The sequence below is a fragment of the Sylvia atricapilla genome, chromosome 1 (assembly GCF_009819655.1).
Source record: "Sylvia atricapilla isolate bSylAtr1 chromosome 1, bSylAtr1.pri, whole genome shotgun sequence".
NCBI lineage: Eukaryota > Metazoa > Chordata > Aves > Passeriformes > Sylviidae > Sylvia > Sylvia atricapilla.
This window is the reverse complement of record NC_089140.1, coordinates 44,507,365-44,528,628: the sequence shown is the minus strand read 5'-3', so window position 1 is coordinate 44,528,628 and position 21,264 is coordinate 44,507,365. Positions and strand designations below refer to the sequence as shown.

Below are 21,264 nucleotides of genomic sequence, written 5' to 3'. Positions count from 1 at the left end.
GCAGCCATTCTTCTCATGTTTACTTACATGTTCTGCCATAACTTGAAAGTACTACCAATTGGACTGCTATAATAACATGCAAACAGAGAAACCAACACTTAAGGTAGATTAAACTGCAATGACAGGAGTTCATATGCAAGAGAACTCCCCTTCCCGCACTGCAGGGCCAGTAAGATGAGAGAAGATTACTACTACAAGTCACGTTTAACAGCTCAGACTCCTCATACACGAGACATCGGAGATTAAATATTGATTTTACATTATAGCTATTCATTATCACTAGGAACAGTCACTCCTTTTAGCTAAATTGTAGCCAATAATTTGATTAGTCATAACCCACAATGAAGACCAAATTACACAAAAAAAAGCCTGCAATAAGTTTTATAACATCTCTGCAACATCATGCTGTTTCCTTTAAATACTTACCCACAGTTTATGCAAGCTTGGCACATTAAATGTGGGATGTACTTCAGCTACACCTCCTATGGCCTGTCCAATATTAAAAATGTGAGCTGGAGACACTTCTTTCTATATACAAGTTCCTCTAATATTCCCTAAAATAAGCTACTTCTTTGTGGCATCTTTTCATAAGCATGAAGAAACATGAGAGATGCTGTTTGGTTCACCAGCATTTCCTCTCAGTTGAAACGGCATTTGTAAATACATTTTGAAAAAAGCCAAAACTCACACTTGGCATTGCCCATATTAAAACACTTGGCAGAAAGAGCCTGTTGAGAAGTTCCATCTGTGCTTCTCCTATAGCATCTACATGCCATTCAGATAGCAAGAAACATGGTGGGGTCCCATGATAGTCACAAGCATGCACAAGCAAGATGCACAGAACTAGTTTTAGAGGCAGCTAGGCATAAGCTGCTTTTGGAAGTACCCTGGCATTTTTTTCCTCCATTCAGCAGAAAAAAAAATTGGGCTCAAATCTATAATTTGAAACAGATCAAAGTTCTTTGCTTCAAAAGCCAGATTCTTTCATTGCCTTGGTTTCTCTATTGTAAAGTATAAACTAGACCCTACTGTCTTGTCAGCTGCAATCACTTTCTCCACTCACAGGTGAGGCCAAGATCAATGTCAGAGTCAGCGGAACCCACACAGTCACCACCCCTGCACCAGGGACCCTGCGGTGTCAAGGGAGGGTGTTTTGGGCAAACCACAGAAAATGCTATTGCACTGCACAAGGTAAGACCTTGCATCATTGCTGAGATACCTCTTTCCTTGTCTAACCCCAAACATGGCATTATTCCATAGCCAGCGCATACTTGGATCGATATTTCCTGAAATTAGCAGCAAGTAACAATTTCTAAATGCATTTTAAAGTGCACCCTTACTGACTGCAGCAAAAACAACCATTAGCTATGACTTTTATGCAGAATTCATCCAAGTAGCCATTTTTTGATAAGTAACTTATCCTGACCTGAGAATGCTGCTAAGGAATAGCTGTTAAAATATTAAACACAGCTGTTGAGAGAGGGCAACACAGTAACAGAGTAAAGCATCTAGTACACAGATACAGTTACTGACAGGTCTTAATCCTGACAGGCTGAGCGAGCTAGAAAACAGGTTTGCATCTTGGAACATTATGCAACAAAATTTGTGATAAGCTATAAAAAAAAGAGATGTCTTGCTCTTAATCTTGTTAATAAACCCTTACTTCCACAAAAGAGCTGTAGTGCCCTACATATGTTTTAATCTTGTTTTAAAAGTCAAAGCACTAGCAAAATAATGTATTTAGATGCAGCTATGATTCTGATGAATCATTCCTTGCACCCAAAAATAATTTTAGACATGAGTGCTAAACTCATGACAGCTCAGCAGAACACCAGAGCCTTGCACTGGAGAAGCGTGCAGCAATTTTAACATGGGAGTCACAAAGAACAACTTTCTCAGAGGAGTAAGACCTTTTATCAGAGAGAGAGAACATATCTGTCAGGACAACCCAGGAAGCAGAATAGTGATTACCTGTTAAAAAAAAATTAAAAAAAAAAAAAAAAGGTCAGAGTAATAGGCTTCCCCCACACTGTTCATCAGACTGAAGAGCAGGAAGGCTGACCTTATGAAATCACTTCAAGTAATAAGGTATTGATCAACAAGTTCATCTGCTGGAACTCTGACGCTTGACACAATGAGACCAATCTCCTGTTCCTTCCTCACTAGGAAAACAGCTATAAAATGGCTTTGCTTGGAGGCAAGGAGAAGGGAGAAGACAGGAGAGGTTTTTTGCTCGGTTTTTGTTTGGTTTAAGGTATTTGGTAGAAGCCTGCCACAGGAATGAGAAACAAGAAGTGATATGTAGAATCAACAGATAGCTACCCAAATGTCTGTCCTGGCATTGTGCCAGTTTGCTATGACTCACACCGACAATATTTTGATTAACAAGCTTTGGAAGGAATTCAATATTTTATCCACTACAAGACCCATGACACATACTGTAAAAACACTGAAGTCTACTGTAGTTTTACAAGAAAGTGTCAAACTGGTTTCTGGGTTTTGTTAGGTATGAGAATTTGTTTTCTCCAGAAGCCTCTTCACAGGCCTACTCATGCTACAATAGGATATGCCGCAAAAGGAGCAAAAATAAGAAAGTAGGCAAAAGCAATTTAAACCATTTCATACCCTTCTACACAAGACTCTGTTCTAATCCCTTACTCATTCTTTAGCTAAAAAGGTAATTAAAACAACCAGAACAGACAGGGTCCTCCTGTGAGGACAGACATCTTATTTCTTTTCTGCAAATAAAACACTTTTGGAAATTTGATCACAAATCGCTGCATTTGTCTTTACTACAACTGAAAATGTGACTTCATAAATAAAAAGTAGCCAAACGGATAATCATCAAGCCAGCTGTGAAAGACACAACGTCAAGCAAGACATAGTGATGTTTCTGCCTGTGGACACTCAGTTCTCAACACTTCCCTCGTGCTATTCCAGCAAGCCCCAGGTAAGTACATAAAGTAGTTGAAGTCTTATGATCACATATCCATGTGGCACCAAAAGGTCAGTAGATTTTCTTTGTAAATACGTTTTCTCAGGTGATTAAAACCAGTGGTTTAAACAAAAGAGAACCCTGCTGCCTGCAAAGAAGTGTTTTTCATCCCTGCCCAGTGCGAGTTTTACTACTAAAATACCAACATGCAAATAGCTGATCTAGCATTCACTAAGGTGATGGAAACTCTTCTTAGCCAATGATTACAGAAAGACAGCTTAAGTCACTCCAACCATGGCCTCCTAAGGTAAAGTAGCTGCTGACAGGAAAGCATCTGGTCCTTTTGCAGTCTGCTCTGTTTACAGCTGATCAGCACTGAGCCCCTTCTATGCCTGAAGCCTTCTGCCCTTCTAATTTTCCTCCCTTTGTACTCACTCTGAAGGATAAATTAAGAATCAGAACAGCAATTTTTTAACCTGTCCACATGGCTAAAACAAAACATCTACCACAATAATACGATCCAGCAAATATTTTCTGTAAAATTATAATTTCACTTATTTAAAACAACTTGACTTCTCGGCATTCCTGACCTAAAACAAATGGATACACATGTTTACAAATACAGTCATATTTATGCAAGAATGAAACCAAAGGGGGACTTTATCTGTACATGAGGAAACAAACCATTAGCATGTCCAGTCAACTTCTTCAAAATGCCATCTATGATTCTTAGTTTCCCAGGAGCCCAGAGACAGCCCACAGAGCTTCAGTGGCAGAAGGGATGTACACAAGGTTGTCCTGAGCATACACAGCCAGAAACTCAAATCAATCACTTTCCTAGTTATGCCAGATCTGCCTTGTTTGTCTACTTCAACTGATTCACAGTAAACTCAGCCTATCCATTTGCAAGTCTGCATTATATTTCATTTTAGCCACAATGGTTCCAGGTGACTACACTAACATTGGCAGTAGTGTTATGTTTTTATTTACCCCAAAGACCACAACAAACACATAATCAAAATAGAAAGATAATGGGTGAACAAGTAACAAAGAACAGTAAATATTACTAATCTTATATCACATTGAAAGCCATAGCAAAAAAAAAAAAAAAGAAACTAAAACTATATGAAGCAGTAAGGCATAACAAGCCAACCAGTCTACTCACTAAATAGGTACATATTTATCTTATTGTTATCTTACTTGTTGTAGCCAACCAATTTTTTCTCACAAAACGTACAAGAGCAAACTGTCTGATAACAGTGGGAGATAAAGTTCTGAGAAAGACTTAAATAAGAGAACCACTGCGAAAAATCCTTACTGCAGAGAAATTCAAAACAGCTTTGCAGCAGAAAATGCAGATCACCAGTATGGCTTTCCTCCATACATTATGTCATCTTGTTTACAGAATATGGGAAAATAAAATAACAAGTAAAAACAGCAATATCATAAAAAACATTGGAATGTTAGCTCTAAAACATTTGTCATTTTACTTTACCACCTTAAAAACATTTATTAGAAGATAAGCTTCACCTCTTGTAATATGAGTTAACTGCTCAGCTGCCACTAGAGAAGCAAAATTGAAATTATCAACCACTGACAGTTTTTTTAGCTTTTATCACTCTCCTGATATAGTGGAAATCTATCATATATTCCCTTAAGTATTTCTTGATCTTTAGAAATATTTGTTACCAATGGGAATAATACACAAAGAGATATATGAAAGAGCTACTTAAATCTTGGTGGGGAAAAGCACCCAAAAATAAAACTATCTATGATCAGAAGAATTATACAGAAACCCTATTTTAAGAAAGCAGCACACACAAAAGCTTCAACAGTTCCATTTAAAGTCTAATGTTGCTACCTCAAATTAATTATAGGAATAAAAAACCAAATGCAAAACCATACATTCATATATAACTTGGTTTTGAATTTGTTAAAAAAAGTCTAAAAGTCTAACATTATATATATATATATATATATATATAAATATATATCAGCTTTTTATCTTAGAAAAGATTACAAAGCCTTACAGAGTTTCACTTCTAAATTGAAACTACATGATAAACTTTGCCAGTTGATAACATTCTAAATACAAACACATTGGAGGAAGAACATCAAAGCAGATGTAATCTCTTTTCTTACAGGCTGAAAAATCTAATCTATAGTAAGATCATATAATTTTCTTATATATTTTCAATTACATAGTAAGACAAAAAAGATGTGCTGCAAACCAAGCAACCAAAACCAACCAGAGTGGCCTCATTTAAAAAAAGAAGAAGAAAAAAAAAAAAAAAAAAAAGTCATAGCTTTTAAGTCAGAAGTAAGCTTTGAACTCCACCGACAATTTTGTGTCATTAAAACTACTTAACTTCATATATCTTAACTATCAGCTGAATTTCAGAATTTGTCGGTACAGCTCATTATTCACAGCACTTTAGCACAGGTTAACACTTGCAAAAGGCATAACTTTGCAAGAAAAAAAAAGTCATACATACTTGAATTATACATATTCAGATATAAGCTGAGTTGCATCCATGTGTTTCTCCTACCTTTCCAGTGTTTTAGCTGTCTTCTCACACCAGTTTTCTACTTATGAAATTAAATGTCATGAAAAACTTAAGTTGCAAAATGGCAAACCACAAACACCAGCAAAAAAATTATCTATCCAGGCTTTCCAGTCAGTTTTCTGTGTGTGTGCCTTTCATCCCTCCCCCTCCTCCTTCCACTATGGATCTATTGTATAGAACAGGAAAGATGCCCCAGCACCTCCTAGCTGTGGTATACTTGCTCCAGTAGGACACAACCAGCCACAGTATAAAAAGCCAGAGAGAGCTCACACACTCACCCTCCTTAAGACGTTTCTAGAATCTCTTGGCTGTGTTGTGAAAAATTACCAAAGTAATCAGAACAATCCATGGTACAACAAACAGTCAAAAAAAATTTTTTTTGTGTGCTACCCTCATACAGTTTTTTCTCCCTGCAGCGAGCTTGCACTACCAACCCAGTTCCAACTGCACATAGTAGATATGCCTAGTTTTGTGTTGATATCAGTCACCTTCCTGCTCTGTTGACTTCAGCTTGATACTAATGAAAAAGAAACACAATGATGCCTGAGATACAAATAGCACAGAGAATGTGCATTTACCAACCACAGATAGAAACTTCAGAGCATTCTGGGTAATAAATAATGATGTGTTCAAATAAGGTAGTAAAAAAGGCATAATAACTCAAGGAAACACTGTTGAAACTAGAAAGAAAATATTGCATCTAACAATTCAGGTCTCTATCTGTAGTCCCCTTGTCACATACCGAACTTCCTCAGCTACCCTGCCAACAAATTCCATCTGTTTTCTTCTGGATTATTTCTGCAGGCAATCATTTTGAACACAGACTACTAAAAGCAAAGTTATCTCAATACAATGGATAACACATCCCACTGACTGTTTTGGGGGAAGAGATGGGTTGAACTTCTTCACTTTCAGATGTCTGCATGTAGACAAATTTTCTGAATAAAAAAAAACCGAACTGACTACAGCAGGCAAAAAATTTTCTTAACATGAACTTCTGCTTTTGCTACGTCAAACACTACTTAGCCTCTACCCAGGAGATATACACAGGTGATTTAGAAGCCACTGCAGTAGTTTAATCTAGGATAGACTAAATGCAAAAATTAATTACTACTCGATAATTGAATTCATGCGGAGGAGTTTGAGTATTTCTTGCCTCTGTGACAGGAATGATTATCAATGCATAGAACACCACAAAAAAAGCTGTGTTCTCTGAAAACCAGTTTATAATAATCAAAATAGACCAATATTTTAACCCTTTCTTTATCCTTACCTCAGCCTTTCTTCTTCTTTCTTACGAAGGCTGAAATCTCGCTGAACCACCTGGAGCACATGCTCTGCTTCTTCATCAGTCAAGCCAGAGAGGTCCAGTTTTCTCCCCATTATACACTGGGTCCTGGATATGAATAACTATAAGGAACACCTGAAATTAAAAACAGAAAATAAAATAGAAAAAATAAATTGAAAGCACTCATATTTTTCACAAGTGTGTTGAGATCACAGGCACGTATACATTGGAAAAGAAAACAATTTAATCTTTTTGGCTGGAAAAGACATTTTACATTGAGTCCAACCATCAACTCAGCACTGCCAAGTCCACCATTAAACCATGTCCCTAAGTGCCACTCCTGCACATCTTTTAAATACCTCCAGGAATGGCAGTTCAACCCCTTTCCCTGGGCAGCCTGTTCCAATGTTCAACAACCCTTTTAGTGAAGGAATTGCTCTTAAAATCCAATCTAAACTTCCCTGATACAACTTGAAGGATTCATTTCAGGATTATTTTTCAGGTTCCATGCACTGAAAGCAATCACCCCATCCACTTAAATATAAATGAAAAAGATAAATTATTTGGGACATTAAGAGATGCTGAGGATGTTTTTCTCAAAAAAAGAACATGTTGAAGTAAGTTGAGTCAAATCAGGTATAGACATTTCTTAAGATTTTATAAAACTGTTTGCAGTGCAATCCCTGCCATTGTGTATGAACAGAGAACATACTCTGCTGTAACACTCAAAAATGTTTTACACTGCCAACTAAGAAATCAGGAAGCATCATTTAAAAATTAAGCATAAAAAATTTAAATGGAATTTCCCAGAGTGACTGAAAAGATTTAGATGTCATTATCTATATTTAGATGTCACCACTATATCATTATTTCCCATATTTGGAGGAGAAAAAGTAGTAGTTAATATTATGTGTGAACTGAAGGTACTATAAAGTTTGAACTAGAGCTTGGTCCATTAAGTATCACTAATGAAATTTGTTCTAATTTATTTTCTCATTACTTTTACTCATTTAATTGAATTCTAGTAAATTCAGCTCTCAGTATTAACTTGTGTCATTTGATTTATGCAATTATTTGGGCAATCACAGAAGTGTCCATCTCCACACTGTGTTACAGTTTCAGAAGCATAAGACAGTTTTTGCATCTCTGTTATGAGTGCTCAGCAACATATATAATAACCATTAACACAGTTTAGATCCTACACTGTATAGAAGAAGCAATTAGTGCCTCTTCATCCATGGAGACTGGCAACGGAATGAGGTTATGTAAAACATCTAAGCTGGTTCTGGCTCAAAAAAACCCACCTCTAAGGAAAACTGCAACCACAGACAATTAAGTGCTCCAAGCACTGCAAGTAGAAGCATGGGGGGGAAAATCAGCTATATTTTCTAAACATTTCATTTGCTACTCAAATAATTATGTGGGATGTGGTTGGTAGAGTTTTGCTCGGCGGGGTTTTTTAAACACAGTATTTACCTTCCTACAATCATCTGACTACCATTCTTCAAACAGGAAAAAACCCACACACAGAGAAGGAGGGCACTGCTTATTTTTTTCTGTTTTGGTTAGGCTATTCATGAAGTTTAGAATAAACTCCTTGTTCAAGAAAACAGCACTTCACCAAAACCATGCAGGTGGTATACAAGCTTAGGTGAAATAAACATGACAAGATCCCTCCCCACAAGATACATGCTCACCAAAAAAACCCAAAAGGTCACAATGTTCTGGCTTGACTCTGAATCTACTAAGGAAGATGACAATGAGTACTTAATAAAGGCTATAAAAATTTACTTCTAAAAAAATTTATTCTGATTTTCATAGATGAAAAGAGCCAGCGAAACAAAGGACTGTATGTAGTGTTCATTAATCTCACTTGCAAGACCAAGAATGTATGTTAAAATTAAAGATTGGCTACAACATAGCGAGGAACGACAGGCAATATTTTTCTTCAATGCTACACAGATGCATAAATCTTCTCTAAATTTTCACCAGAATCTTAAGATTATCCTCTGTCCTTTCACCTACAGTCCTTATACCAAAACCTCACTGAGCACTGGCAAGGAAAAGGGAAGGGCTTGCTGAGGGAACACTGGGGTTGCAGCTCAAAGAGCATGAAGTGCCCTGGGACACATCTTTCCCTTCAGGCTTTGGGGTATCTTCTCAGCTCCTCCCACACAAAGCACTTGAGTGCAAAGGCACTTCTGACTTTCTAAAAGCATGGAAGGGCTTCACTAAAGGAAGGCCACATCCATGGGGAAGTGAGCAAGACTCTTCCAAGTAACTTTTTACACACACATACACTTAAGGAGAAAATACAGGATACACAGTAAAAGGAAATAAAGCTTTTTAAAGCAATTCCTGAAGTCAGTGGAGACACCTTCATGCTAGGGCTACAGTCTTCTGAAATACAAGATGATGAAGGCAACTTGGAATATCATCTTTGATCTCCTAGTATCTTGAGCATCAAGTTAACAACTGTAATTAACATTCTCAAAATAAGTTCTCCCTTCAGGTCTTCCTTTTGGAAATGGTGTAAAAATCAGTCATGTTTTTTCACACATGCAAACTCGTCCTTTGATTCAGCTGCCAGTGCTGATTGTGACCATGTATTAGAAGGGGGAAATACACTCCTGAATTTGGGAATAAGTGGGCAGCCCTATCACCTCTGACTGTCTGGTGTTGGCAAAGACTTCATTTCAAGTATATATGCCTTAAAATCACAAGCAACTTTAATTTTTGACTTTCATGTGGTTTAGTTCTCTACGGTATTCTCAGCCTGCATCCCAATATTATATTAATCTCTAGGGAACTCTGTGTGTTTTCCCAGGAAATAATTTTTCATCACATTACTAAATCACCTCTGATCTGAGAGTATCACAGCAGCTTATAAATATTTACAAACAATTCTCAAACGTCCTTTCTGTGGTAGATCAAGATTATGCATTTTGGAAATACACAATGGCAAGTCTTCTAGAGAAAATGTAAGAAGTTAGACTTAATACTAGCTTAAAACATACAAAATAGCTTTTCAGCCTAAAACAAATTCTGGCATCAATTAAAATAAGTTACATGAGACTGTTCAGATGATTGCCTTCATGAGGACTTCTTTGGTAAATCTCAAACTGAATATAAAATCTAAGATCTCACAGACCTTACAAAATAGTATCACTCCCTAGAAAACTTTTGCTCAACAAATTAAAACACTGTAACAGGAAAGCCTAGGCTTACAGGACACAGTTGGGTATTGTTTGAGTAACACTTCTGACAGTCTGTTTTAAAATCTAATTAAAACCTCCACACTGAAAACATTTATTGAGTTTAACCTTAAAAACAAAACCAAACCCCAGCAAAAACAAACAAACAAACAAGCCCAAGAAAATGAAATGTTTTTTAAGAACAGTAAATACCGTTTTAACACAGACAAGGGCATCAACACAAGAAACAAGGGCAAGTAGTGCATTTCCTACTCACCCATATGACAGCTAAGCTGTTTGGACTTGGAGTCTCAGCAGGTGATTAGCATTACTGGGAGGGTGGAGAGGGGAAAAAAAGGGTTTTTGGGCTAAGTGACAACTAATATTTAAGACAAATTCTCTGCTTGACAAAGAACCACATTATAAATTTAATTATGCAATCGGTCACAGTGAATATTGTACAACACAGACTTCTTAGTTTTATGCTGCAGTAAAGCAACTAGCACTAGTGAGGCTGTGTCTGGAGTCATGAGTCCAGTCTGGGCTTCCTCGGAACAAGAAAGATACTTAGGGCCACAATGATGGTTAAGGGACTGGAGCATCTCTCACAGGCAGTGATGCTGGGAATACTAGGACTGCTCAGCCTGGAGAAGAGAAGGCTTGGGGGGTATATACAGGGGGTATCTGGAAGAAAGCTCTCCAGACAAGAATATCCTATAACTCTTTCTGCTTCTGAGCACATTTTTAATCAAGATTTCACCAGTTTTCACAGCACAGTATAAGTTTTGCTCTAAAATGCTGTTGATGTGCATTGATGAAGTGTAATAACTGAGGAACTAAGACCACAAACTCCTTCAACCCAGTTATTTGCAACGGAAATATTTCATACACAATATCTTTTCCCCACACAGTCTCAGCTTTAGAGTCACCAAACTCTCCACCAGCTTTTCTACTCTTTTCTGCTATTCTACCACTTCTATAAATTTCCAGGAAGAAAATGAAGAAGAAATCTACTAGTAATTATATCTTTGATTCTGTCCCCAACATGCTCATCTTTCCTTTCTTCAGCAGTCTTTCAGGACTCAAATAATACTGCTCAATCTTTCTTCTCCTGCTTTCCAGAATTCTTTTAATACCATAAGAAATTTCTTGTATAATCTTACTGGTGAGCATTTTTCCCTTTTAAATCATACAACAAGACAGTCACCTTTCTAAGACAAAGAGCAATACAAGCACTTTGCCCTCAACAGAGCTCCTTCATCATCTCTCATATTTTAAAAAGTTTTCTTTACTGAATTGTCCAAAAGAAGTTGCCACATTGCCCATGAGGTCATTATAATAATTTTTTAATGCAAATGTCACAATATTTAAAATATAAATTACATAACGTCACACACTTCATTTGACAAATATAAGGCAACAAAAGTAAGGTGTGAATAGTGCTTTGAGTTATGTCAACACACTTGAACAAAACAGACTTTAGCCATAACCCAGCATTTAAAAAACATCACTGTCCAAAGTAATTTCTACTACAGTTAGCACATCATTAAGTCTGAAATGAGGCATAATTAACATTGGCCCCAAATCTGCTAATCATTTTTAAACTCCAAGAATGTCTAGAAGCTTGGGTAAAAAACACTGAGTATTCTTCCCTTTACACTCAAAATGAAAAAAATGTCTTAAAATTAGAAAAAGATACTCATCAGAAATAAAAGGCTACCTCTTTGATTGAAAAAGTCAATACAACCCACCTGACTTCAACATGGGACTTGTATCTAGTTTATCACATTTCAAATGAGACATAACATAAAGATCTCAAAGAGGATGTTATTCTTTGTACCCGCACTGATTTTAACTGAGTTTTACTGCACATATTTTCCAATCAATAAAAGCAAAAAAAAAAAAAAATTATCTCGCTTTCAGCCTTGGACTTTTTTTATGAGAGATTTGCAAGCAGCAAAGCAAAGAGGTGGCAAGCTCCTGAGCAAAGTTACACTTGCTTCACTGGGGAGTGTAAGGGTTAAAGCAGCAGGTTTTAAAACGTGAAGTTCATTCAGTTCCTTCAGGGAGAAATGTTCCTTATTAATGCAAGTCATTACAATTATTTTATGTACGCCTGTCTAAAAGATTGCTGGAACATACTATAATGGGTGAAACTGTAAACCTTAGAGGTCAAAGGTTAGTACTTCATGGCTTTACTTTTTAAGCTATTTAGGAAATAAACAGGAGTTTCACATTTTCCTTGCTTCTATATTTAATGTTATTTATTTAAGTACTGAATATGAAATAGCAGAATGTCCCGGTAACAGCTGGGATAGAGTTCATTTTCTTCTCAGTAGCTGCTTCAGTGTTGTGGGGCTAAGCCATGACACAGAATTAAAAATCTTAGTGAAGTCACATTCCATTCAAGAAAGAATGGCATCTCTCATCTAAGGAATAGCACTCTCCTAAAGGCAGAACACAGAATACAAAAGAGTTTCTGAAAAAAATAGAATCTATTTTATTTAAATAGAAAAAAAAATAGATAAGACTAAAGATTGCTCTGTAGGAGCTAATTTCTGTCATCTACCTCTGATAGTACAAAAAAAGTCATATTAAAAAGAGAATCTGTATAACAACCAGATGACCATTTTATACTTATGCATCAGGCCTACAACTGATACACAAGTACAAATCCCACTGGGAATTCAAAATGTGATACAAAAGCTAAACTGATGGACCAGAATAATCTTCTCACTGGTAAAACTGAACTAGAGTAAAGACTTACCAAAATTTGTTCCTGCAGCTGCTTAAGATAATAGGTTATCTAGCTTATACAGATTTCACATATTTCATACTGAAGTGGATTTCTAGTTAGTGTATATTCTCATTTTACTTCAGTCTCTTCTAGCATTGTTTACGCTGAATTAAGGCAAGTCATGTTCAGCTCTATTTTCTCTATTTAGTAGCAACCATCTTATGGAAGACTGCATAAAGATGGTGGGTCTGACAGTATTCTGACTGTGTAAGACTGACTATCACTCTTCCAGAAACAAAGAAGACAGCTTGGAGAAAAAGATAAAACTGGAGCAGTAATGTGCTGACACACAATTGTATCTTGGATGATTTGCCTCTTCTCCATGTGCCTTCAATCTAAAGCATGAAATTCAGCTCATTACTGTAATGGACTGTCAACTAACTCCAGAGTGAATCATCACAGGTCAGCAAGAAAGCCAGCATGTGCACTTACGGAATGCAGCTGATCCCAAAGAGTCCAACACAATCAGAAATTTGCTCATCTGTAAGCACACGACTGCAGGGGCTTCCCTTTGAATGCCTAACCTGCAAAGTGGGGCTCAGAGCTTGATTCTATGTGCCTAGACTCCCTGCACAGAGAGAGCAGCCACTGAACTGTGTTACAGAGAGAACTGCCACTGAACTGAGTTACACCTCTTCCACCTCTGCACCAAAACACAAACCAGAACACACCTGGCAAATCAGGCTTCACACTGTACCTGCTAAGCTTGAGCCAGCATGAAGAGAACACTAACCAAAAAGCTTATTTGTACTCCTACCTCTCCCCTCAGCATTAGCTCAAGAGTGAGGGCTGCAAAAATACATTCACCCACTTGTGCTGCATTACACACGCCACAACCTTCTCCTGAGACAGCTGTGGTCCCAGCATTTCACAATCCATGGCCCTCAAATGATCCACATGGATTGAAGGGAGATGAAAGAAACAGTGAATACTTCTTAGTTCCTTCAAAGAATTGCTGGGCTTCGTTCTCATTTTAAGAGGCAGGCAGAGAAGCGAGCACTCACTTTACCAATGTAAACACATGTAAATACCAGTCTAGTACTGGCACACAGAAAAACTCAGGTTCAATGCCATATTAAATCTGGGAAGGCTCAGTTATTTATCTGCCTCCTTGTGGAGGACAACCGAGAGGAGCACTCATCAATGCCTGTAAGTATCTGAAGAGGGGGGTGGGTACCAAGAGAATCTTTCCAGGCTCTTCTTCATGGTCCCAAGCAATAGGACAATAGGCAAACGGCAGAAACTGATGCAAGGAAGTTCCATCTGAACATGAGGAAGAGGTGACCACACACTACAACAGGTTGCCCAGACAGGTTGTGGCATCTCCCTCACCAGGAATACTCAAAACCAACCTGGATCCAATCCTGTGCCATGTGCTCTAGGATGGCCCAGCTTGAGTAAGGAGGTTGGACCAGATGACCAGATAGTCCCTTCCAACTTGATCCATTCTGGATATTACTGCACAGATCCCTATTTCAGATGTCAACATCCTGTTCTCCGGTATGACCGGAAGCAACTGAATAATACAGAAGGTCCCCTACCATACAAGCTGTGGAGCAGCACATGACAAGTGTGTGTATCAAAGTTAAATGCCTGACCCAATACCACAGCAGTCACTACTTGTTAGAATAACTAGAGAGAAGCCTCCTACAGATAACATTCAATAAACTAACCACGAAAATAGCTCACTAAGATAAGTTTTTCAACTTCAAAATGCCAAAGCATCACTATTGAGTTAAGTGGTGACAAGGCTTCTCATCTCAGTTATTAACATCTTTAAGATGAAAAAGAAAACAACAGGGGAGAAAAAAAAAACAACACTGAGAGAAAAGGTGAACCTTTTGTAAAAAGTCAAACAGCTCTGGAAGCACTACACATTTTGCATCTGCATTTAATTCTGCATTTCAATAATATAAGCAATAGAGTTATGATAAATTAAGAAACTCATCATAATTTAAAAGCCATATTGTGATTAATCCACACAAACTACAAAAGTAAACATTTAAGTGTGGATTTCTTGACTGCTACTAAAACACCCATAACATAAAATCCAACCAATATGCAAACATACCACAGGCATACTTAAAATATCCTACACAGTAAAATCTATTTTTCCCCCACAACTTCTGTTGCACTAATTGATATCCCTCTTACAAAATACCACCCGTGAACATATAATTAAGATTTATCCAAGAACTAAACTTTCACTGAGAGAATCTTCCTGCAGGACTAGAAGGACAAAAGCTCTATTTTTAGAGGTAAAAAAATGCTTCCAACAGCAGTTGCCACAATGAGGCAGTATTCTCTAGTGCTGCCAGACGTGAAAACAAATTTAATACAGTAAATCACTGTTAATTCAAACCACTGACAGGAAACCCCACTGCAAAATACTGAATTTTACAGATTAGCAAGTAAATTAACAATATAAAAGGCTAAAATAAATTCCTAAGACTGTGCTGTCCACATTCACTATGACACTTGTAAAATGCTTCGAACCCTGATTTATCCTCAAAGAAGCAAGAATCATAAGATACACAACAATGAAATGGCATGTATAAAGCCACATGCCCCATTTCACTGAGACTTTGTGATGAGCTGTAGTTGGCTGACACACAACATATGCCCTGTGCACTGTAAAAAGGGTTTCAGTAGCACGTCGTCTTCGGTTTGTTTAGATAACCATTTACCAAGTGGCATAAAACAAGAGTAAAGCAGAGCCAGAGCTGCAGAAAGCCTCTGAAAACCAAAGGAGCTGGGTTAATCTGCCAGGTTGGGGAGTTAATGGACTCGTTTGTTGACACTTGGACCTACTCCACACTGTGCTCAGAAGAGGCTCTGCTTTAGACCAGTGTTCAGCTGATTTTTTTTTTTTATATTGACACTGCACAACATGGAGATAACCAAAGCCTAGATCAATAAACACAAATCTGAAGTTCTGGATCATAAGTTTATACAAACAAAGAACGTTTATATTCAAGCACAATATATGGTCAGTCACTTTCTGGAGTTTAAAGGCCACCTTCGGTGTCAGGTTTTGACTTTTGCTTCACTGATATTTGGATCCAAACTGGAGCAGTATCACAGCTCCTTTAGTTTAAACTGCAGAACCAGTTCATCCTCTCACAGGTTCAAGAAATCATCCAGCTAGCACAGACACCTTTTTGAGTCCCACAGAACTTATTATTTTAACAACGTAATCAAGTTAAGCCACCACCTTTATGAACTAACTAGGGCTCCTCATTTAATCCTGTGGAACCCAAGTCCACAGTATTTCCAATGATTTGCCTCTTTTTTACCTGTGATACTACGCTGGAGCAGGAACATGAAACCTCACAATTAAACATTAGAAAAGAAGTGGGAGATGGAATAATCAGGCTCATCCTCCTCTAGAGGTGAAATGCTTTCTTCCCATTTGGGACTCAGTTCATGGTTTCTGTGCTTGCAGTGATCAACACATGGACAATTTTTGTCACTGGCTTTTAGATCAAGACCGGCTGAGATAGTGAAATACAACATCACCTTTTTGAATCCTCCCCAAAGCTCTTTCAATTGTTTTTGAAACCTGATGGTGCTCCAAGTCATACACTGTGATTTAACTTGAATCCAAGTCATGGTCTGTCAAACAAATATCAAAGCACTTATGACAGCTAGATGCAAGTGCTGAGATAACTTTCAGAAAAGTATACCAAGCACTCCTGGGGATGATCTCTGAGGGGCAAAAGGACCGGGGCGGGGGGGAAGGAATCAATTTATTGCAAGATTAACAATGGTTTGAAAAACAGGTACATCTCTGAAATTTGAGGTATTTCAGGTCAGTGCTAGTTGCATCTCTGTCAACAGCACTTAAATCACACACTGCCTATCTACACTGTAGCAATTAATCATAACGGCACAAGCCAGCACTTCTCTTTTCGGATTACCCTGGGACATAAAATCCTGTTCATACAGCTCAAAAAGGGCAGAAGAAAACCCCATTAAATACATCCTCTGTCCCATAAGTAATACCTAATAAGCAAGAAAGCTCTTGTATTAATTTCAGAAGAGATAAAACTCACCATAAGAGCAGAACATAAAGTTTATTCCAGGAGTTAAAAACTAAATATTTTTGCTTTCTTTGCTCTCGAAAGAAAACAACAGATTACCTACTGTCTTCCTCCACCAGCAGAAAGCACAACAGCCTATTACTATTTAAACAGCACAATCACCTATTACTCTACAAGGAGACAGGTGGAGGTGCCGAGGAAGGGAGGGCTCTGTTATTAAAAAACCCCAAAGATTTCAGGTTGTTGCCTGCCTTCAAGACTCATTAAAGACAGTGGGAATGCCATGAACTTTAATAGCCTTTGAATGAGACTTTACACTTCAGATTGCTATCACATGAAGATACTACATTTCATTTTCTACAGAAAATTACTGCAGCACCCTTTAAACAGACTTCATTCAGAAACTATGGCTGCCCTATTTATTGTTCTCCATCAATAAGCAGCACATTTTGCAAGGAAGAATCCAGAATGAGCTTCTTGAAACTGCTGCAGAGCAGAACTTGAGCTTGGGTGTTCAGAAAGAAGACAAGCTAGAGTTGCCTTCCTGCCTCCCAGTCAGTGCCAGCAAAACACAAGAAAACTAGTTAATTGATTACCATGAGCCAGTAATCCCCACAGTAGTCAGTTCCACCCCAATGGGTGATGTTTTATTTGGAGGTATACTTTGCCTTGAAGAATGCGTATTTCGTTTCCAGAGGTGATGCTTTATTATCTTCAAAAAAACAGTAGATAGTAATAACTCCAATAATCTGAATATCAAACACCAATATTAGTTTTTTTTTTTTTCTTTTCCAATCATCAATGGATCAAAAGGTAAACGAAGCATAAAAGTAATAAAAGGTAACAAGAGATTTTGTTTCTTTTACCCAGTTCAGGGGCTAATAGGTCAGTAAAAACTTGCTAAATTAGGTGTTTTACTATCAGAACACTCTTTAAAAAGTATTTAGACATATATATATATATATTGCTGTGCTGTTGAAATTTAATGCATATTGGCCTGGAAATTTATTGTGTTTCTATTCCCTAAATTGTATGCGTAAGATCTAAAAATCTGTCATTATTGTAATAATGCTGATATTAGCTTTTAACCAGTCAAGCCACTGCAGTCTTTATACCTTCTTCATCTATGATAAAGCTGCTAAAGTGATTCATTAAACCTGCTTTCCACTACAGTGTGCTTTATTTATTTTCGGGACACAGAACGCCAAGCACAATGTTTATTTAGAGAAAATGAAGTTTTAAAAAACACAGCATGGCATTTTTCTACAGGATTATTAAAAGAAAAAAGAAAAAGGATAGCATGTTTTAACTGCAAGTTAAATAGCAAGCACATTGTAACCACTAGCCTACCATATGAGTGACAGAATGGTGTATCAGACACGTACGGGAGGATTTTGTCTCTGGTTTCAGGAAATTCACAAAATTTCGGATACAGGCACCTTCAACCAACCTCACTAAGAGGTTGTGCAAAACTAGACCACTACTTGAAATGTTACCAAATTACACTATATTTAGCCCTTCTGTAAAATTGCCTGGTTTTATCATAAAGGTGAAGTTTCCTTGGTAAATTGAGGAACAGCGTGGTGTGCTTCACTTCACACCAAAATACAGCAGTCATCTTCCTCATCCCTTAAGCCTTAAAAGCTCCTTCTGAAAGTAAGCTGCTATAAATCTCTGAGTATAAGAAACTTGGAGCTGTTTTATTCTCTGGCTGTCAGTGGTTCACAGGTAAGCCAGAAGCCTTTATTATCTCTAAAAATCTATCTAAGAAAATAACCTACCTGAATCCAAAAGGAAGGTGAATAAAGCATTCCACGGGAAGGCAGCATTAATCCACTCAAACAATTCAATGGTTTTCTCAATGAGAAAAGCTGTCCCTGTGGTTTTCACGGAATTATATTCAGCTAGTTTCTTTCAATTTGTCCAGTTTTCCAAGGGCAAGCTAAGATGGTTTACACTGCCAAACCACAGTTTCCAGTCTTATAATAATAGGGCATGTTAATGTTGGCAGCAATACAAAGGAGTCTCATTTTCATACCAATGTACTGTTTATGAACAATAGTACACTTGGTACATACAGCCTTTCTTTATCATCACCCATGCATACTTTGAGGATTTTTTTTTTCTTTATTTAAATACAAGCCATTCAAGTGTTCTGTTTACTGCAAGTATGACGGGAGAAAGGTGAACACCTACTGTGTTCGTACACTTGGGTAACTCTACGCAGTGCATTCAGACGTATTTGTCAGGTTAGCGTAGAAGCAAGAAACCACCTCAGGAAAATAAATGAAAGTTCTAACTCAGTTTTCTAGATGCAGACAGCACGGGTTCAGATGAAGAGAAAAAAGCATTACCCTGCCTGAAAGGACAATATTGTACCATTTGAATAGGCAGCAGGTCCAAGAGGCAAATCCTGTCTCAGGGTGTAGTGCTCTAAGTATGTCTCGCCCATGTGAGGGCTATCAGCGTGGAATTGACTTGTGTGCATTCTCACCACTGGCAATTAATGTGTTACAGGTATTGAAAATGCTGCTCCCTCAATTACAACTGCATTTTACTAAATTATCTGACAAACTCCCCAGGAAGGCTACACAAGAGCCAAGCGCCTTTTTAGATGCTTGGGCATAGGCATCAGTAAATATCATCCGATACAATCCAATACCTGAGTAATGACGGGTAAGGCAGTAGCCTGAAGGGTTATGTACAAGATACAGCATCTTCTGCTTTTTGCACAGCTCTGTTCACTGTCTAAAGGTAGAATTAAGTGGCAAACACTACTGTATGACATTTAACAGCACAGGCTTAGTCAGTGGTCTCAATGCAGTTTAAGGAGAACAGCTATCACCATAAAAAAGCAACTATAAAAACCTGTCCAGTTTGATGACAGGTCCATCAAAATCAGAGAGATGTCCGGTAATATGAGAACTAGACTAACAATCCTTCCAGTCTCTCCCTCTAGCCTTCCAGAAAAGGCTTCCGAGAGGAATGAGTAGCCTTTAATAAATTTAGCCTTTATTGCTAAAATCTTTGCTGTGCCTATTCGAAAAAACTCCTGGCTCCATAGCAAGGCAGCTTCCCACATTTTCAGAAATGCAGGAAATAATCGAATGGTAGGTATGAGGCAAAAAGCATAATTTGTCAAAATAGATAGCTAGTTACAGTTAATGTCCCTCCAAACACGCTTGAGGAGAGACACATACACGCTATAAGGCATCTTACAGACTAATTCAGTTACGCTTGCCTGAAACATAACACAAATCCCAGCACAACACAGGCTCCTACTTAATTAGATTCCCTAAGAAAAGTCAGTCTAAGCCATATGGTATTTTCCTCAGCAGCTACGATAAACTGACCTTGATACTAGGAAAACGCACGCTGCTTCTGTCTGAGGCATAAATTACAAGCGCAGCGTGGCGGGATGCTCCCATGAAACGGGGACAGCGGCAGCGCCACGCTGAAACCCTCCCCGGGCTCCCGGGGAAGTTGATCAAGAGTAAAGCGCTCCAATGATAACGATGATGATGATGCACTGCAGTGACAGTGCTCGAACAGCCACGCGGTCAGCAGAACACCACGAAGCCGCTCAGACATCTGTCCGGTAATTAAAGCACAGCCTAATGCCGCGCTGCCGAGCAGGAGCGGCCGGCCTCGGCCCCGAACGCCGCGGAGGGCGGCGGCCCCTCGGCCCCCAGCCCGCCCCGAGCCCTCCGCTCGGCCCTGCCGCAGGCCGCCCCTGGGCGCCGGGCTGCCGCGGCCGGGGCCCCCAGCCCCCGCCGGCCCCGGCCGTACTCACCCCGGCCAAGTGCGAGGGCTGCACCGCAATGGCAGGCGGGCGGGAAGTGCCTCGCGTTGGGGCGCGGGCAGAGCCACGGCCGGCCGCTGCGCCCCGTCCCTCATGCACGGCGGCGTCTGCGGCCGCCCCGCGCCGGCCCCCGGCCGCCACCTGCGCGGAGCCGCCGAGCACAGGTGCCCGGTCCCGCTCCGCACCGGCCGGCGCAAGGCGAGAGCCGCTGTCTCCTCCTCCTCCTACTGCTGCTGCTGCTTCTGCTGCCGCCGCCGCCGCCGCTGTCGCTGTCGCCGCCGCCTTCAGCCCTCCCCGCCCCGCCGGACGCGCCACCGAGTGCTGCCGCGGTGCCGGCGGCGGCAGCTCCCGCCGCGCACCGGCACCTGCCCGGGCGCTGCCGCCAATCGCCGGGAAGGGGCCGGGCGGGAGGCGGGGGCGGCGCGCCCGGCAGGGGCGGGGGGTGCGCGCACCTCGGCGCCCCGGGGCGCATCCGTGCCCCAAGCTGCGCCCCCGGCAGAGCAGGAGCGGGCTGCTGCCGCCCGGAGCGTGCCCCGCGCTCCGCTGTCACACCCCCCGGCCGGGGGACACCTGCGGCCCGGCCGCCACCTGAGCCCAGCCGGCCGGGCGAGGCTGGGACAGGCACAGGTGCTGCAGGC

The 21,264-nt window shown here is 39.7% G+C and overlaps 1 protein-coding gene across 6 annotated transcripts in view; it reads right to left on the bottom strand.

Moving 5' to 3' along the window:
• The window catches only part of MYRIP (myosin VIIA and Rab interacting protein), a 208,773-nt gene extending 188,109 nt beyond the window's left edge, over positions 1-20,664 (bottom strand). For all 6 annotated transcript variants that reach the window (XM_066321254.1, XM_066321216.1, XM_066321246.1 and 3 more), the window contains exons 1-2: positions 20,618-20,664; positions 6,776-6,925 (exon numbers count right to left, since the gene is read on the bottom strand). In XM_066321254.1, coding sequence (XP_066177351.1) covers positions 6,776-6,885 — 110 coding nt within the window. In that variant the 5' untranslated portion in view covers positions 6,886-6,925; positions 20,618-20,664. The remainder of the gene's footprint in view (positions 1-6,775; positions 6,926-20,617) is intronic.
• Positions 20,665-21,264: the final 600 nt, after the last annotated feature.